Source organism: Megalops cyprinoides, chromosome 22, assembly GCF_013368585.1.
Source record: "Megalops cyprinoides isolate fMegCyp1 chromosome 22, fMegCyp1.pri, whole genome shotgun sequence".
NCBI lineage: Eukaryota > Metazoa > Chordata > Actinopteri > Elopiformes > Megalopidae > Megalops > Megalops cyprinoides.
The window spans coordinates 3,381,914-3,398,511 of NC_050604.1; the positions used below are offsets into that span (position 1 = coordinate 3,381,914).

At 45.6% G+C, this 16,598-nt stretch overlaps 1 protein-coding gene across 1 annotated transcript; it reads left to right on the forward strand.

Moving 5' to 3' along the window:
• Positions 1–7,005: 7,005 nt before the first annotated feature.
• LOC118770009 (transposon Ty3-G Gag-Pol polyprotein) lies at positions 7,006–9,485 on the forward strand. Its single transcript, XM_036517447.1, is given in 6 exon segments — positions 7,006–7,132; positions 7,247–7,365; positions 7,648–7,930; positions 7,933–8,962; positions 8,964–9,439; positions 9,442–9,485. Coding segments are annotated over 6 exon segments (2,079 nt in total).
• The last annotated feature ends 7,113 nt before the right edge of the window (positions 9,486–16,598 follow it).

A 16,598-nucleotide genomic window follows, 5' to 3' on the forward strand; every position in this document is an offset into this window, starting at 1 on the left:
GAAGCTTTGGCTAACAGCGCCAGTAAAAATGAGAGCTCAGCTGGCAGGAAAACCAGAATACAAAGTAAGTCCCGGGGACCAGGAATGGGCAACTATAGCAGGGGGTAAGCAGCCCCCTGTACAAGAGTGCCAATTCTGATTTTAGTTCCATCCTAGCTCTTAATTGGATCATATAGCAGGATTGACTGCTACGATGGATTAACTCAGATGATCATGTGCATTGGATGAAATGTTGAGCACCTCCAGCATGCTGTCATCAGCATTAATGTTGCATAATTATTGATCCAATTATATGATGAGGAGTTTGGATGGAATGAAACCAGAAAACGTTCCAATGCTCCAGGATTAGGTGGTCCAGGTGGTCCTGTGGAGGTGTCTGCAATGATTTCACTTACACTCCCACAGAGCATCCATTTGAGCACTCTCTGTTTCAGCAACCTAACACCATGTATGGAGTCAGTGATGTTTTTATTAAACTTCATTCCTAGATGTAAATGCACTGTCATAGTTAACTTTGTGAAGAGGTGGGATGTATCAGTCTACCTGTTGTCTGATATCTGTGCAAGGATCGATCCTCCCCCTGAAGAAAGAAGACAGAATCTTCATTCAGCCAATTTGTTTTTAATGATGTCATCATGTTTACCTATTTAATAATGTCTGTCATGAATAGAGATATTTACTGTTAAACACACAGTACAATAGTAGACAATTGGGAATTTGTGGGAATTTGGATTGCCCCAGGCTGACACATGGGGGAGGTCACCTGAGCGATTTGTTTGGAATCTGCCCTTTTGAAGTGAGAAAATTTGCCAACACTACATAATCTCCATGCCGATGTTTCGGGGTCTGTGACACACAAGGGCATGAAAAAAGACATCCGTTGTGCCACCTGGATCTGAGATTAGGATCATGCCGGTGTTATCTCCCATCCGCCCGGTGTTTGGAGGGGGGTCGTGGAATCAATGAGGTGAGAGAAACGGGTCATCTCTCATGTCTCCAGGCTGAAGATTAGAGTTGTCACAGAAGAAAGGAGACGGGGGCTTTTTTAAGAGCCCGGGAGCTTGAGGAACAGGCTGGAAATCAAAGGGATGGTCGATACGCTCAAAGACTCCTGTGTCCAAGCACTTCCCCTGGAAACATTTATCCACCAGGGCTCCTCATCCTGAATCCAGGCTGTCACCTGAGACAGATAAACAGCCACGTGACAGGCCTGAGACCAGATCAGAAACTGAATGGAACAACAGAACTACATAGATATACAGATCTAGATATATGTATATATGTCTCCTGTGGAGAGATAAGCAAATCTTTTACAAAACAAATTATACCTTTATTGCATCAAGTGCAGCCCTCTTCTGATAACAGCAATAACAGTTAACTCTAGAGAAACAGAGCCCCAGAGAAAACATAGGCTGCCAGTACTATTACAAGAGAGCAAGTGGGTGTACATAGAAAGAAGAGTATAATCATTTTCCAAATATCTGCAGCAGATTTGCATACAAATTAATTTTTAGATGATGTGTACCCTCGTAGGAGCATTGAAATTAAAACATGAAGTATACTGTTTAAAACTGGGCTTCTCTCCGATCCCTTCTAAAGCATGTTTGTGGTGCTATTGGAGGCGTACGGGCATACTGAAACACCATGCACAAAGGCATCCAAAAATCTGCACATCCTCAATTAAAATGAAACAACCCAAAAGAAAGGAAAGCCTTCTTCTTCCATTTTCTTTCTTTATTTATTTTCATTTCTTGTCTGTGGACTCCAGGAACACACTATCTAGCACCACACACAAAGGCAGTTCTGAACTTAATGAAGTGTAGTAACAGTTTTTCTAACAGGGGGAAATTTGCTCATGGCAGGCCCTAAAGTATGCAGCAGGCATGTGAACCAGCCACTTGGCTTAACTGTGGCGGTGAGACACGGCGCCTCTCTCTCATGTATGCCTTCTCTTTGTTTGTTTTGCCATGGTAGGAGGCTTGGCGTCTTTGGTGAATTCCAACACACTGAGGACACCAACACTTTTATGTCTATCTGTGGTCTTCTGTGTGTGATGTCAGTTATACATTAGAGCAAAATCTAAGTGTGTGCTGGAATGTGAGTAGTGTTTAGGAGGACGCATATTAGAAGCAGACATTCTTGACGTCTGCATTGCCAAACCAGCTGAAAGTCTGTCAAGCTGAACTCATGTTGATCCATTTCATTATTTGCAATTTTTTCATTTTTGACTTGAATAGGGTGCTTTTACATCAAATGAGTATTTTAGTATAATAATATAAGGGCTTCCACATTTGATCTGGTCAAATCAACGGTGCTACCATGCTATTAAAAGAGGCACTTTGAATTCTGCTCATGCATTGTTTTGTGAATTGACAGCTTTTGAATTTTTGAAGGACCCTCTGATATAGTGTGTGATCATATTTAACAACCTGATAAGATGTTAATGTTGCTGTGACATTACTATTATTTTCAAAATCATCTGGTAGTTCAAGGCTGTGGGAAAAAAAAAATAATGAAAATTAAATTATACAAATAATATACAAATGTTAATGTTCGTTACCTTGGGTTCCACCCTGCAAGCTAAAGTTATAATATCAGTCAAAATATGTAGTTTATGAAGTTATAGCATTGAATCAATTGTGCAGACTGCCCAGATGGACATCGCTGGGCAGTATGGTGCAGACTCCCAGTGGATTGACACAGTGGGCTAATTGCTGTGTGCACCAGACCAATCGATAAGGAGGCCTGAGAGTGATGGTCAGGCCAGGAGCATCTCCTCATTACGGAGCTGCCGCTTGCAGTGATTGATGGCAATCTAACTGCATGGTGCTGCCTTGCTGAAGTCACGGGACTCCATTTGCACTTGTTTCTGCAGTCCTGTGTTAACCTGACATGTAAGAGGAAATGGGAAGTAGAATGGCAGTGAGACTCACATAATCGCCTGTGTCTGACCCTGTCTTAATGTTTGCCTGTTTGTGAAGCACTTTCAGCTGCATTTTATTATTTTATTAAAGATGCTATATAAAGAAAGTGTATTATTATTATTATTACATATTGATTATTAATAGTAGTAGTGGTAGTAGTCGTAATAGCAGCGGTATTAATGAGGTGATTAAATGCTTATGGAACTGCAAAAGCCCTTTTTGCATAATGACTGCATTATGATTCAGTAAAATTGTATTATTGATGTTTAGTCCAGAGATAATAAATATTAAATAAGTAAATGTGTTACTTAGGTGGAGGGCAGAGTGAGAGGATGCCAGCATGAGGTTCCAACATGCACTATTTCTGTGTTGCACTTTCAAGCTTTAACCTGATTTGTACTGTGGAACTTCTTAAAAGAAAGTTTCTCGAGGCTGCAGTTTAATTATCTAGCATGTTGAGTGACACACTGTTGTGAGTGTATCTTTGTTCCCAGGTTGAACTCTCTTAATTGGCCGGGGGGGTGATGCTGCTGTAGGAGCTAATGGTACACGCAGGGTGCAACATGTCCTTGAGGCTGTGCAGAGGTCACAGTGTTATCCTGTGATTGGGGAGGAGGAGGGCAACAAGAAGCTAATTTAGGATGGCAGGTGCAGCGTTTATGTTTTGGAACCCGTCTTCATTAACACATATTTTTGGAAACCACACGGCCGCTTGTCGGAAGGCGAGACAGTTTATAGTCGAGCAGTTAATGGAAAACAATGTTCCCTGTGTCGCAAGTGAATGAATCACTCAGCTCTATATGTCCTCCATGGATGAGTGTGCATCAGGCCTACGTGATTGAAATCCCTTCCCCACCATCCGAAGGCTCAGTAAATTGTCAATAGACAGTGCACGCTTCGCTTGATATTCTACAACAGAAAATTGCATTTTGGGTAAACACAATATCAAATGTCCCTTTCAGTGACTGTCAATTATCTCCACTCTGGTTTCAGAGAGTGTCAGAGCACAGGCACGGACTCAAACGCAGACCAAGCGTACTAAGTGGTTCTAAGTGGTTTATTGAAATCATAGGGCAAGTTCGTAGTGGCTGAACAGGCAGGGTCAAAAACCAGGAAGGCAGTCCGAGGCAGAATCAACAAGGAGCAGGGATCAAAAAACAGGAACAGGCTGGGTCAAAACTAGCCAGGCATGCAGATCAGGCAACCAAGGCAGGGCAGCAGGCAGGGACGAGGTCAGAAGTCAGGCAGAAGTCAGTACGGGATCAACAATAATCAGGCAGGTACAAAATAGATGAAACTGAGACAAACTGGCAACAAGACAGAGACAAGCAGGGAATATCAAGGGCTGGGCTGACGAGGAGATGGGATGCATCTGGCAGGCAGGCAGGTGGAGGCAATCAGGAAATCAGGTAGGTGGGGACAAGGTGGAGAACGGGGCAGGGCAGGAACACATAGGAACTGTAAACAAAAGCACATGGACAACACTGACAGACAGGGAGAAATATCAAAACAACAGCTAGGGGGCCGAATTACCGACAGAGATGTTGAATATCTACTGTTCATTCTCAAAGGATATGGTCATAAACAATACAGTTACAATATTCAATAACATTTAAGTCTACATATATACAGATCCAGTTCATCTTAACGATATTTACGTATTGGGTAAAACTTTATTATTGAAAGACACTTATGTACATAAGTGCAGGCCTATTAATCAGTCATTTCTATGAAATGACACAACTGGTAATGATAAGAGTGTGGCACTTTGTGAGTTCCCTTTCAGTCATTCACTCGACATCACCATGTATGGAGAAGCCCGATCTGGGCTTGACCAATCATGAAGTCACTCTGAAATCCCGCCGAATGGCTAGATAAGTGTCAGCAGCTGAATGGGGCCCCGCCCCCAATACTATAATAGCTGTGACTGACCTTATCACTTCCTCTTTGCCAACTTCGTGCTTGAACTGCATGTATCACTTTTTTTATCTACATTGATTTTCGTATTGCCTATTCAGACTTGCTTACTTGATGGCTTAACTGCTCTTTTCAGCTGGTGAAGCAACTACCTCTCAAGCATCGTCGAGTTTTAGTGAGCATATATATATATTTGCCTTGAGGAGGCTGACTAGCTCGCTTGCCAGCTAGCCAGCTACCTCTGTTCCCTACTAGCTAGCTAACTTGTTGCCTAGCTAAGTAGATTTCTTGCTTTTAACATCTTTCTCTGACAGGAATATGTCCAAAGTTTTCCCTTGTGGTCGGGGGAAGGCGAAAGGCCACACACCGACTGTGCGTGTTCTGCCTGGGCTGAGAACACGCGGTGGCCTCCCTCAACATTTCCGCCGACTGCAACCACTGCACCCGTATGAGCGTCGGAACTCTCCAGGGTCGTTTGGTATACTTGGCCCGTGAAGAAGCCGCCAGCCCTCAAGTGAGCGCTGTGCCGGACCTTCCTGAGGCCTGTCGACGACGGAGACCACAGGCAAGCTGGCGCCTTGGCACCGACACGCCCTACCCCCAAGCAAGCTCAACCTCCGAGCTCGGAACCGGTGGTCTTCACGGATGATACCCCCCCTCCGGCCCAAGTTCCGAATATGGACTGTCGTTCTACTCGGAGAATGACTACGTGTCTTTATCAGCCTCGGGAGACAAGCTGTCTATGGCCGAATATGACGTCCCCACTTCTCGGGGCACAGCTGCAGTAAGTGGCTAGCAGGGCCGCCGTTAAACTCAGCCTCCCTCTGCCCAACCCCCCTGCTCCTGAAGAGTCTCTGATGGACGGGGACGATGCGTCCCCTCCCACTACCCACGGTCCCCTTCCTTTCTTCCCCGACGCACACGTGGAGGTAAGGAAGTCCAGGGTCCGCCTGTATTCGGCTCGCTCACTTGTGCCTTGGTTCGCTCCCTACATGTGTGTGACCAAGCTACAGAGCTGGGTTATTTCACCTTCCCAGCGGTGAAAGACACTATCGCGGCTTCCCTCTCACCATCTTCCCCGGTGGGGCTTGGAGGCAAACCGTCGTTGCCTACGAAGCTGTGTAAAGTGGCTGCTACACTCACTGAGAAGGCATACCTTGCAGCTAGACAAGCAGCGTTTACCATCAACACCGCAGCGCTGCTTCAAAGTCAAGCTAAGCTGCTGAGCGAGTTAGCTGCCAATTTTGACCCAGAGAACATCGTTGAACTGCGAACAGGGCTACAGACCTGTCTCTTAGACTGTCTAGGTGCTCTGCTCAGGCTACAGGAAGGGCTACGGCAGCAGCTGTGGCTATCAATCGCCGCCTCTGGCTCAGCTCCTGGACAAGGAGAAGTCCCCGCAGCTAGACGCCCCCCTCTGCGCCCAAGGTGCCTTCGGGAAAGCGGTGAGTATTATGACGGCTAGATTCGAGGCCGAACAAAAGAGTCAAGCCGCTCTCACTGCCATGATGCCTCGCAGGCAGATGGAGAGGAAGGTCAACCCCGCTCCACGTCCAGCTTCCTGTTCACTCTCTGCTGAGCACAGAGTACAGAGGCAGGATGTGGGCAACTTCAAGCCTCCAGTTCCCCCTGCCCACCAGCGAACGGAGCAGAGGGGGTGTGTTACGTCCCAGGTGGGTAATGGCGTCCAGGGGTACGTATATGGGACGCAACACAAAAGGAAACAACCAGACACGGGAGCAATGTAGGGGAGCACGATATATTTACAATATTTACAAGACGATATACAATGACAAACATTCACAGAGAAAAAAAAGGGGGGAGGGAGGACAACAGACGGTGCCAAAGAAAAGAACAAAACAAAACAAAACCAACTCTACATACCTACACAAATCCAACTAAATACAAAAGCAAAAGGGGTGGCAGAGCCAAACAAAACCTACCTACTCTAACTAACTTAACCAAAAATACACAGGAGCGGCACCCGCCTCTATCCTAACCCTAACACGGCGAACCCTCACACGGGGATCCCCCAGCTTACCTGTCCTCCTCCCACGACAGCCGAAATGCAACCAAAATCCAAGACAAGATCCACAATCGAAGTCAGTAAACGATGCAATATCAAACACACGGTACAGGCAAGTTTGTAGAAGAAATGAATGCGATGGATCAGAAGAGAAAACAGCGAGACGATCACCCCAAGCATCCCGCATCTTTAAATCGGGGCGCCCCGTTTTCTGGTTTTCTGAGCCGGAACGAGGAGGCGGGGCGCAACGGCGCGGGATACCTGCGTCAGGGGAGAGAGCGGAAGAGGAGAGGGGGGGGGAAGAAACCGAGACGCAGGCGACCCAGACTCCACACGCCCAGTGCAGCACGCAGCACGTAACAGGGTGGAACAGGAACAGGTTTCGGCCGGACCAGCAACAGCAGCAGCAGCCACGCCGCCCTCCAGGCAAAGGAGCACCGTGGGCCTGAGGCGAGTCGAAAGAGGGGGAGAGAACCCAAGGAAACTCCACTGCAGCTGGTTACGCACTGGTTTCCTCAACCCCGCTTTCTGGCGTAGCATCGCTACTGCCCCCGGGACGAAAGCGAAGTAGTTATCACTCTCCTGTAAAAATTACATGAAATATAATGTTTACACAAGCACGCAATCACATTGTTCCCCACGTCCCTCTGTCACAAGTCACACGGGGCCACGTGAACATAAGCCCTCATCCCCACAGAATGATTATGAGCGGGCAGTTACTTCCTGACATAGATGTTCACTGTCTCCCCCCCATATAACATTGAACTGTTTTCCACACAGCCAGACAGCTCAGCTCTCACCTGTGCGGAAGCATGGTGTGCATGTGCAGTGCCACAGTGGGTACTGAATACGGTCACAGTGGGCTACACTCTGCAATTTGCACGGCACCCACCGAAATTCACTGGTGTCATTCGCTCCGTGGTTCTGACAGAGCAGGCACCATTGTTGCAGCAGGAAATAAACATGCTGATAGAGAAAGGGGCAATAAGAATAGTTCCACAATCGGACCAGAACAAGGGGTTTTACAGTCATTATTTTCTTGTACCAAAGAAAGACAGCGCCTCAGTCCGATACTAGACTTGTGTGTTTTGAGCAAATCGCTATGGAAAGCACCTTTCCGTATACTGACTCATCGTCAGCTTCTCTGGTCTATTTGTCCCAGCGACTGGTTTGTGACAATAGATCTGAATGATACGTACTTTCATGTGCCGATACTACCTCGCCACAGGAAGTTTCTCCGCTTTGCTTTCGGGCAAAATGCTTTCGAATTTCTGGTTCTGCCATTCGGACTGTCTCTTGCCCCTCAAATATTCATGAAATGTGTAGAAGCCGCGCTCGTGCCCATGCGCCAGCGGGGCGTTCGTATATGCAACTACCTGGATGACTGGCTAATATGCAGCAAGTCACAGGAGCAGGCAACACAGCATGCGACAATGGTTATGTGTCATCTTGTGCGCCTGGGATTTGCTGTCAATATGGAAAAGACTTCATTGACTCCAAGCCAGTCCTCTTGCTTCCTGGGCTTGGAGCTGGACTCAAAGTCAATGACGGTGCGCCTCTCTTAGGAGAGAATTCTTTCCATCCTTTCCTGTGCAATGAAATTACAGCAGGTCCAGCACGTACAAGCTCGTCTTTGCCAGAGACTACTGGGCCTAATGGCAGCAGCAACAGTGGCGCTCCCACTTGGGCTGCTACATATGAGACCTTTTCAAATATGGTTCAATTCTATGAAGTTCCACCCTGTTCGAGACAAGACACGGTGCCTGACTGTGTCCCAGATTTGCTGGAGAGCCTTGGCCCCTTGGAGGGATACCGCCTTTCTGTCTGCTGGCATGAGGCTGGGAGATGTGACGCACTATGTGACTGTCACAACAGACGCCTCCTCCAGAGGATGGGGCGCTGTGTGCGACCGCAGAATGGTGAATGGACGGTGGTCCCCATCTCAAGCGAAAGCCCATATAAATGCGCTGGAGTTATTTACGGTGTTTCTCGCAATAAAACATTTTCAAAGCAGAATCGGGGGTATGCATGTCCTGGTCAGGACAGACAACACATCGACAGTGGCTTATATAAACAGGCAGGGCGGGACACGTTCCTTACCCCTTAGCGAGATGTTTGCTGCTGTGGGCAGAACAGAATTTTCTGTCCCTCCAAGCAGTTCATCTTCCGGGGTGTCTGAATTATGGGGCAGACCTGCTGTCCAGGGGAAACCCTCACGCAGCAGACTGGCACCTCCCCTCTCAGGTTGTGACGGAAATTTGGGAAAGGTTTGGAAAAGCAGACGTAGACCTCTTTACGTCAAAAGAGAACACACATTGCCCCCTATGGTTTTCGATGCAGAACGACAACCCCCCCCTCGTGGTGGATGCGTTCGCTCACCTGTGGCCGCGGAGGCGGCTTTATGCGTTTCCCCCTATAGCCCTGCTTCAGGCAACTCTGATTTGGGTGCGGGAGGACAACCTGCCAATTCTACTAGTAGCACCGAACTGGCCCAGCCAGTGTTGGTTCACGGACCTGCGTCTGTTGTCGGCCGAGCCTCCGTGGGGAATCCCTCTCCGGCGTGATTTATTGACACAGGGAGGATATGGCATCCACGCCCAGACCTCTGGCAGCTCTGAGTCTGGCACCTGAAAGGGAGTCACTGATGGCTTCGGGATTACCTGCGTCGGTCGTCTCTACCATACAATGTGCTAGGGTGCCTTCCACACAAACGCAGTACACAATTAAGTGACGTATTTTCGCGAATTGGTGTACGTCCCGGGATCAGGACCCAATCCGATGCCCTATTGGGGTTATTCTGACATTTTTGCAGGAATTATTTGACCGGGGCAGGACGTCCTCCACATGAAGGTGTACCTGGCTGCTATTTCAGCCTGTCACTTGGGGGTGGACGGTTCACCACCGGGGAGCCATGCTCTCGCATCCTGTTTTATGAAGGGAGTAAGAGGATTACGAGCCCCAAGGCAGTGCCTGTTCCCCTCTTGGGATTTACTGGTCGTACAGTGGGTGTTAACTGGTGCACCATTTGAGCCCCTCTATGCTGCAGATTTAAAAACCATTTCACTGAAAACAGCCCTCCTCCTCGCGTTAGCTTCGACGAAACGGGTGGGGGATTTACATGTACTCTCAGTCCACCCATCCTGCTTACAGTTTTCGGCGGCTGGTGAGAAAGTGGTGTTATGTCCTAATGCGGCTTTCACACCCAAGGTTGTCACCACCCCCTTTCATAATCGAATCATTGAGCTTACTGCCTTCTCCCCTCCTCCGTTCAGGTCGGACAAGGAAGAGAGGCTCCATCCACTTTGTCCTATACGTGCTCTCCAATGCTACTTGGATCGCACGAAGGATGTGCGTGAGTGTAATCTGCTGTTTGTTTGTGTTTCGGACCCCAGACGAGAGGCCGGGCTCTGTCGAAGCAGCGGCTGGCTCATTGGATCGTTGAGGCCATCGCATTAGCATATAAGAGCGTAGGTATGGAACCCCCAGTAGGACTGTGTGCTCACTCCACTAGAGGGGTGGCGTCTTCGTGGGCCTTATTTAAAGGGGTGTCAATGGAGGACATCTGCACCGCGGCAAGCTGGGCTTCATCGCACACATTTGTCCGTTTTTACATGTTGGACGTCACAGGACCCTCTGTTGCTCAGGGCATCCTAGGTGCGACAGCACATAACTTCGGTGTATGAGCTTACATTCGATATGCTGTCACCGGTTTGCTTCTCATGCAACTGACTGGTTCTCGCCACCCGTCTTGCTTATGTATCGCAGCAGCACGGATGCGCGCTAGCGGTAATTGGGGAACTGGTTTTTTGTGTACTTTGCTCTCACTCGGTTGCACAGTAAGGTGCTATTGTATACGTTCCCCATACGTGGTGATATCGAGTGAATGACCGAAAGGGAAAGTCTAGGTTACGTACGTAACCCTGGTTCCCTGAGGGAGGGAATGAGACATCACCAACCTCTGCCTTACTGTGCCCTAACTAAGCATTCAGTTGGCTCAGAGGAAGTGATAAGGTCAGTCACAGCTATTATAGTATTGGGGGCGGGACCCCATTCAGCTGCTGACACTTATCTAGCCATTCGGCGGGATTTCAGAGTGACTTCATGATTGGTCAAGCCCAGGTCGGGCTTCTCCATACATGGTGATGTCTCGTTCCCACCCTCAGGGAACGGGGGTTACGTACGTAACCTAGACGTTCTGCAGTATGAGTAACTTGGTATGCTTTTGCGGAGTTTTGAATAGTTTCTGAGGAGATGATGACCGTTCTACAACCTCCACTGAGATGTAAAATGTGCCTCCATCTGCTGCAAATTCCTGTGGATCTCCTTGCAGCTCCACCTAAAATTGCCATGTCATGTTAACTGTGAATACATACCTAAACCATAAATACATAACAACAACAAACATCAATTATAAAAGCGGTGAGGACACAGACTGCCACAGTCTGAGAGACAGACAGTCATGCTCAGCTAAGTGTGACACCTGTTTATATAGAGATAGCCTTACTTATTGGGTCTCACCTGTTACAATCTAATCATTCCAAACGAAGAGGGCGTGTTAGACATCTGACGGGAGAACAAATGTTGATCAGTGGAGTCCCCTGCCTATACTCCCCCTTCTTCTCTAGACACTGCTGTAATTTCCATTCAGAAGGGGTAGGTGATAAGCACGTTACCCAGTGCTGTTATCTGCCAGACGCATCACTCCAACTCCAGTTGTCAAAGATGTACTCTGAGGACTAGGGGCTAACCCCCTATTATCTCTGGCTGTTGGTGCAGCAACCAAAGCAAGACCTTCAGCAGCGAATCATGAGAGGTTGAGAGACAGAATCCTCTGGAACATGATACATACCAAATAGCACTGTAGAAGGAAGTGCAACAACAAGGAAATACAAAACAGCGAACTTTTGATCAATCCATGATCACATCATACATGTGAAATCATCCAACCCTGTAGCATTTATGTCCAAAGCTACATATGCATCCAGTTATTTTTCCAACTAATTTATTAGGGGACCTCAGTTACCTTTATAGCAAAAGTATTTCTTTCTTTACAACAGCAGACTTTGAGTTTTGTTTGTTATGCATGCTATTTCTTGTATATACCACCATACAAACATGTATTGGTCTCTCCAGGTTCACAGAATGGGAAGGTCAAAAGAAAGTCCAGTTGAAATTGTCTTAATTGTCACAGTTATGGTTTGCAGGTCTGAATCACTCCCAATCACGATTCTATAGTCTGCCCATTGCAGAATTCAATGTTTTCACAGTTCTCTGTGCGCTACAATTAGATAATCACAACACAGGTAGCAAAATAAATATACATGTACACTTTGCCTTCACTCCATTAGCCTATTATGAAGCCTGAAAACAAAAGGGTCTTGTTCCTCCCTTCACACAAACTCATAACTTTTCAGTATACCAAGGTCCAAGTAATGCGATACCCAGGTGATCAACATTATGATGGGCATAAGCATGAGTACCAATGGCAATCTATCATGGACTCACATGTTAAACTGTCCAAATACATGAAATACGGTCACCAGCTAATGCAAAGACAGATGACCAACGCCACTAACATGAAATGGGGGAACCTGGGAGATGCCGTAAAACAAGACATAACGTTATTTATTCAGATAGCACGTGAAATATTTCCAGGTATTATAATATGAAATATGGCTTTCCAAGAGAAAATGCAGGTTATGCCTGAGTCCAATGGGTCTGTAGACAACCAATAAGAGCAAGTTTTGGAAAGCACAAGGTGTAACACAGGGGTGTCAGATTGCTTGTAACTATGCTTGTAGTTATGCTTGTGAAAAATAACATATGGTACAATGGATTTAATTTGGTCATTGATTACTGGTTTATTTTATGCCATTCCAAAAAAGTTGTGGAAAAGGCTATGTGCTCATGTGTAGGGAAAAATCTGCCCACCATTTAGCCAATCAAATCATATTTTACAGTGACCTGATTCATGAACAATTCATAAAAATGTATCCCTACTCTGGCTGCAGAATGAAAGGAGACAAGGAACAGCAATGTTCAGCATCTGATGCCTATAAGACAAAGATAAAATCATGATAAAAGGACCAGGAATCAATTCCATTAGTGCTCTTTCAGGGTCAGTGCATACTGGCAAGATATTTGGGAATTTGCATAGTCATCTGTAATGATGTCATTTGCATAACATGTAAACTGTACCTTTATTGGCTGGCATGAATGTATGTCATTGGGTGGAACAGCAAAATGTCATGTGAGTTGTTTTCAGAATATTTTGGAAGGAAGCTTTTGTTGTGTAGAAATTATGCTTGGTCTCTACCTCTCCTGACATGGGAAATGTGAAATATTGAATCTCTGAAACACAGCAATTATGAATGTGGTTATGCGTGAACATATTGATGGCTGATGATTCCCACAGGAGAATCATGTGGATCGTTGAAATAATTCCATGACGCACAAATGAAATGTATAGGGATCTTTTGTAAGGGCTGAAACAGCTTGATTTACAGGTTTTCCATACTGAGTCTAACATCTTTCAAATGACAAATTTGTTGTTTTTGGGTTTGATGATAGTAGTATATAGGTTTACAGCTTATGACAGCACTCTGACAATGATGACAATAATTGTGCTATATCACAAATACGGCACTAACAATTATGTACTTACCTACCAACATACCTAAACCTATTTGATGCACTTTTTGTGAGTTTTTCTGGATTAGAGTGTCTGCTAAAAGAATAAAAGCAAAAAAAAAAAATCCTGATCCAGGCCAATCCCTGTTACCACTTCCAAGCCTACAGGTACAACCAAATACTTATCTAAACTATCTCCAATTCCATAATAATAAAGAATATTGTGTATAATCATAATAATATGTATACCCCTACCACTATCTGTGACTTTATTAACTTCCTCATCTCTATCCTCTACTTTTTTTCCCCATTAAAAAAGACTTTTACTTCTTTTTAATATCAGTCACAATTCTTAAAACAGACTACAATTCCGTCATGCCTCGATCTCTGAATCTGAATGGCTAGTGTGGCGCTTCCTGCTGTTGTTCACATCTCTCCTGCCTATGGTTCTGATCTTCTACCCTCACTCCGGGGCCATAGACCAATCCCAGCCATCTGGGCCCCCATGCTACCATTGCTATCCCTGGCTTTTTTTCCTTGATCTTGTGTTCTTTATTTCATCATCCGTTGACACATCCCACATCTGATTTTTTTTTTCCATTATTCTTCATCTTGAACCTGCCAAACGCTGGGTCTCGTCACTTCGCTGCTTCTTTCTCTTCTGTACCCCTTGAAAGAGATGCCCATCAGCTGCCCACTGATCCCCTCTCTCATCACTCTCATCTCTCTCTGCTTCATTGTCTGAGGTCCAGTTTTGGTTCCTCTCAAACGCCTCTTCTCTGCTCTCTGCCTGTCTCATTTTCCCCTGTCTTGGTTCTTCTCCCCCACTCTTCAGCTTTTCAGCATGCAGCCCTCTTTGGGGGGGGGCAAAGCACCCACTTCTCTGAAATGCATATCAAGAACACGTGATGCTCAGCTATCAGTCTCCCACCACCCTTCTGATTATCCTGAACCAGCCTGGATTTCTGACAGTACATCAGAAAACCCCCCATGATTTGCTCTTAAACTCTCAAACCTAACCTCAACTACAGTGGAATGGTTAATGAATAACCTAACATTAAAGTCACTGAGTGCCTTCTATAATGCTTTATTGGATTCGTTAATTCCACAAGGTCCTGTCTGATCCATGCTATGATTACTCACAAATTTGTGTAGACAGGACTGCCATAGGATCTGAAAGAACTTGCCTTTGATAGTAGAAAGTGAAATTACCTCTTGAGTAATAAAACATCTTAATGTCTCTCTGGTTAGCTGAGTCGTAACATGCTTTAAATGGTGTTTTAAATGAAATTAAATGTGATGAAATAATGACATACAGCAAGTTTTAATCTTACCTTTAGGGTTGCTCCTTTATCTCTGCTGGTGTGGGTGTGGTTCGGGGTGTTACCAGCTCACAGGGGCAATTTTGTGTTATATTACCTATGGTGCAGTGTTTGGAGAGCTAGCTAGTGTTACTGCACAGGTTGAGGGATTTCTGATTTCTCCTTATTGGATTCCAACATCATGAAGGACATAAGCCCTAGGAGTCTGCTAGGAATATGGACTTGAGTCTCCATTATGTTGCTGTGGACTGAGTTGACTTGAGACTTTTATTCATAGCCTGGATTTTGTGAGCAGTTCCTTTGATGTGTGAGGATCATTGAGACTATTCATTGTGTTTTTAACATCCATATGTGTCTGTTTTTGTGTATACTGTACTCATGTTCTGTTCTTGTGTATTCTAAATTCATGTGTTTTGTTTGATTTACTGTATAGTGAATACACTTGGTCAAGTAAACATATACTTGCAAGAGGGCACCCATGAAATATAATTGTCACAGAGACACCACACAAAAATATTGCTGATGGGAATGAATTCTTCTATGCTTTATGTTTTTATTGTTGAAATGTCCAGTTAGCTAGTGGATGAAAGAAAACATGGCTACTTCATGGATGCACCTCTAACCTCTTAAGGTACGCATCCACTGCAGCGAATTTCGCTTCACTCTCATTCAGTTCATATGGGAGCGAAATTTGCTCTGGTTGGGTGAAATTGGGGCGAATTCGCCGAGGCAAGCGAAATTGAGATGGCGAAATCCCAACTTTATGCAAATGAGAACCATGTGAGAACCAATCAGTTCAGCGTGTGATGTCGTTGGTACGTGATGTTAAAAAGAGAGGCGGGAGTAACAAAAAAAGTCTGACCAAGATGGTGGAGGCTAAAGGCTACATGTAGCATGAAAACATGTATATGACTAAAAGATGCATGGGCAACCATTTGTATCTACATCAACATGGGTTGTTGTTTCTATGTTACATTAACTTAGCTGAGACAAATGGATCCCTGTAGATTTAAGACTTCATTTAAACACTTTAAGCTAGGTGACAGGCTAACCGCTAACGTTTTTGGACACCACATATAGACTATGCAGATTGCTGGGATAGCCAGGCTAACATTGGCATGAAAACATTTATATGATTTTGCAATGTCTGGGTGACCTTATTGTATTCAGGACATGAACGAGTAAAAACGGGAGGTAATTAAATTGGTGGAGAGCATACACAACGCAATGTCTATGCCATTTCATCACAGTTGACTGGTGGAGTTCACAAGCTAGCTGAATCGCTTGCTACAATAGCTAGCTAGCTGACTTGCTGGCTATGTCACCGCACCACAACTACACTTGTTACTAATAGGATAGCCAAACTGCTTGCTGTTTTCTCGACCACTCCCCCAGAACGAAAATTCGGCGGGTGAAATTCGTGAGGTGTTTCGCTGTGTGGAAGCCTAGCGTTATGCTCAAAACAGGGGTCAGCGTCAAATCCTCTCCATCATTCCAGATTGCCCCACAGAGGCTCATATTTATTTAAAAGGACTTAGCGTTGGTTTACTGCCCAGCTAACTGTTCTGATACCTCCATATTTTAAAGATGGTTTAATCCCTCTGTAGGGCAATTTACAGGACCACATCTCCTGCAAAACCCCCCAAAGGAATGCAAGTGTTTACCTCTGGGCTTGCAGGAGGTCAGGAGGGTGCAATAGGTATCTGGATACCTCAGTTATCCTGCAACACCCACCAAACATGACAAATAAGCAATCCAACCGGGGGGTAGTGGCAGGCC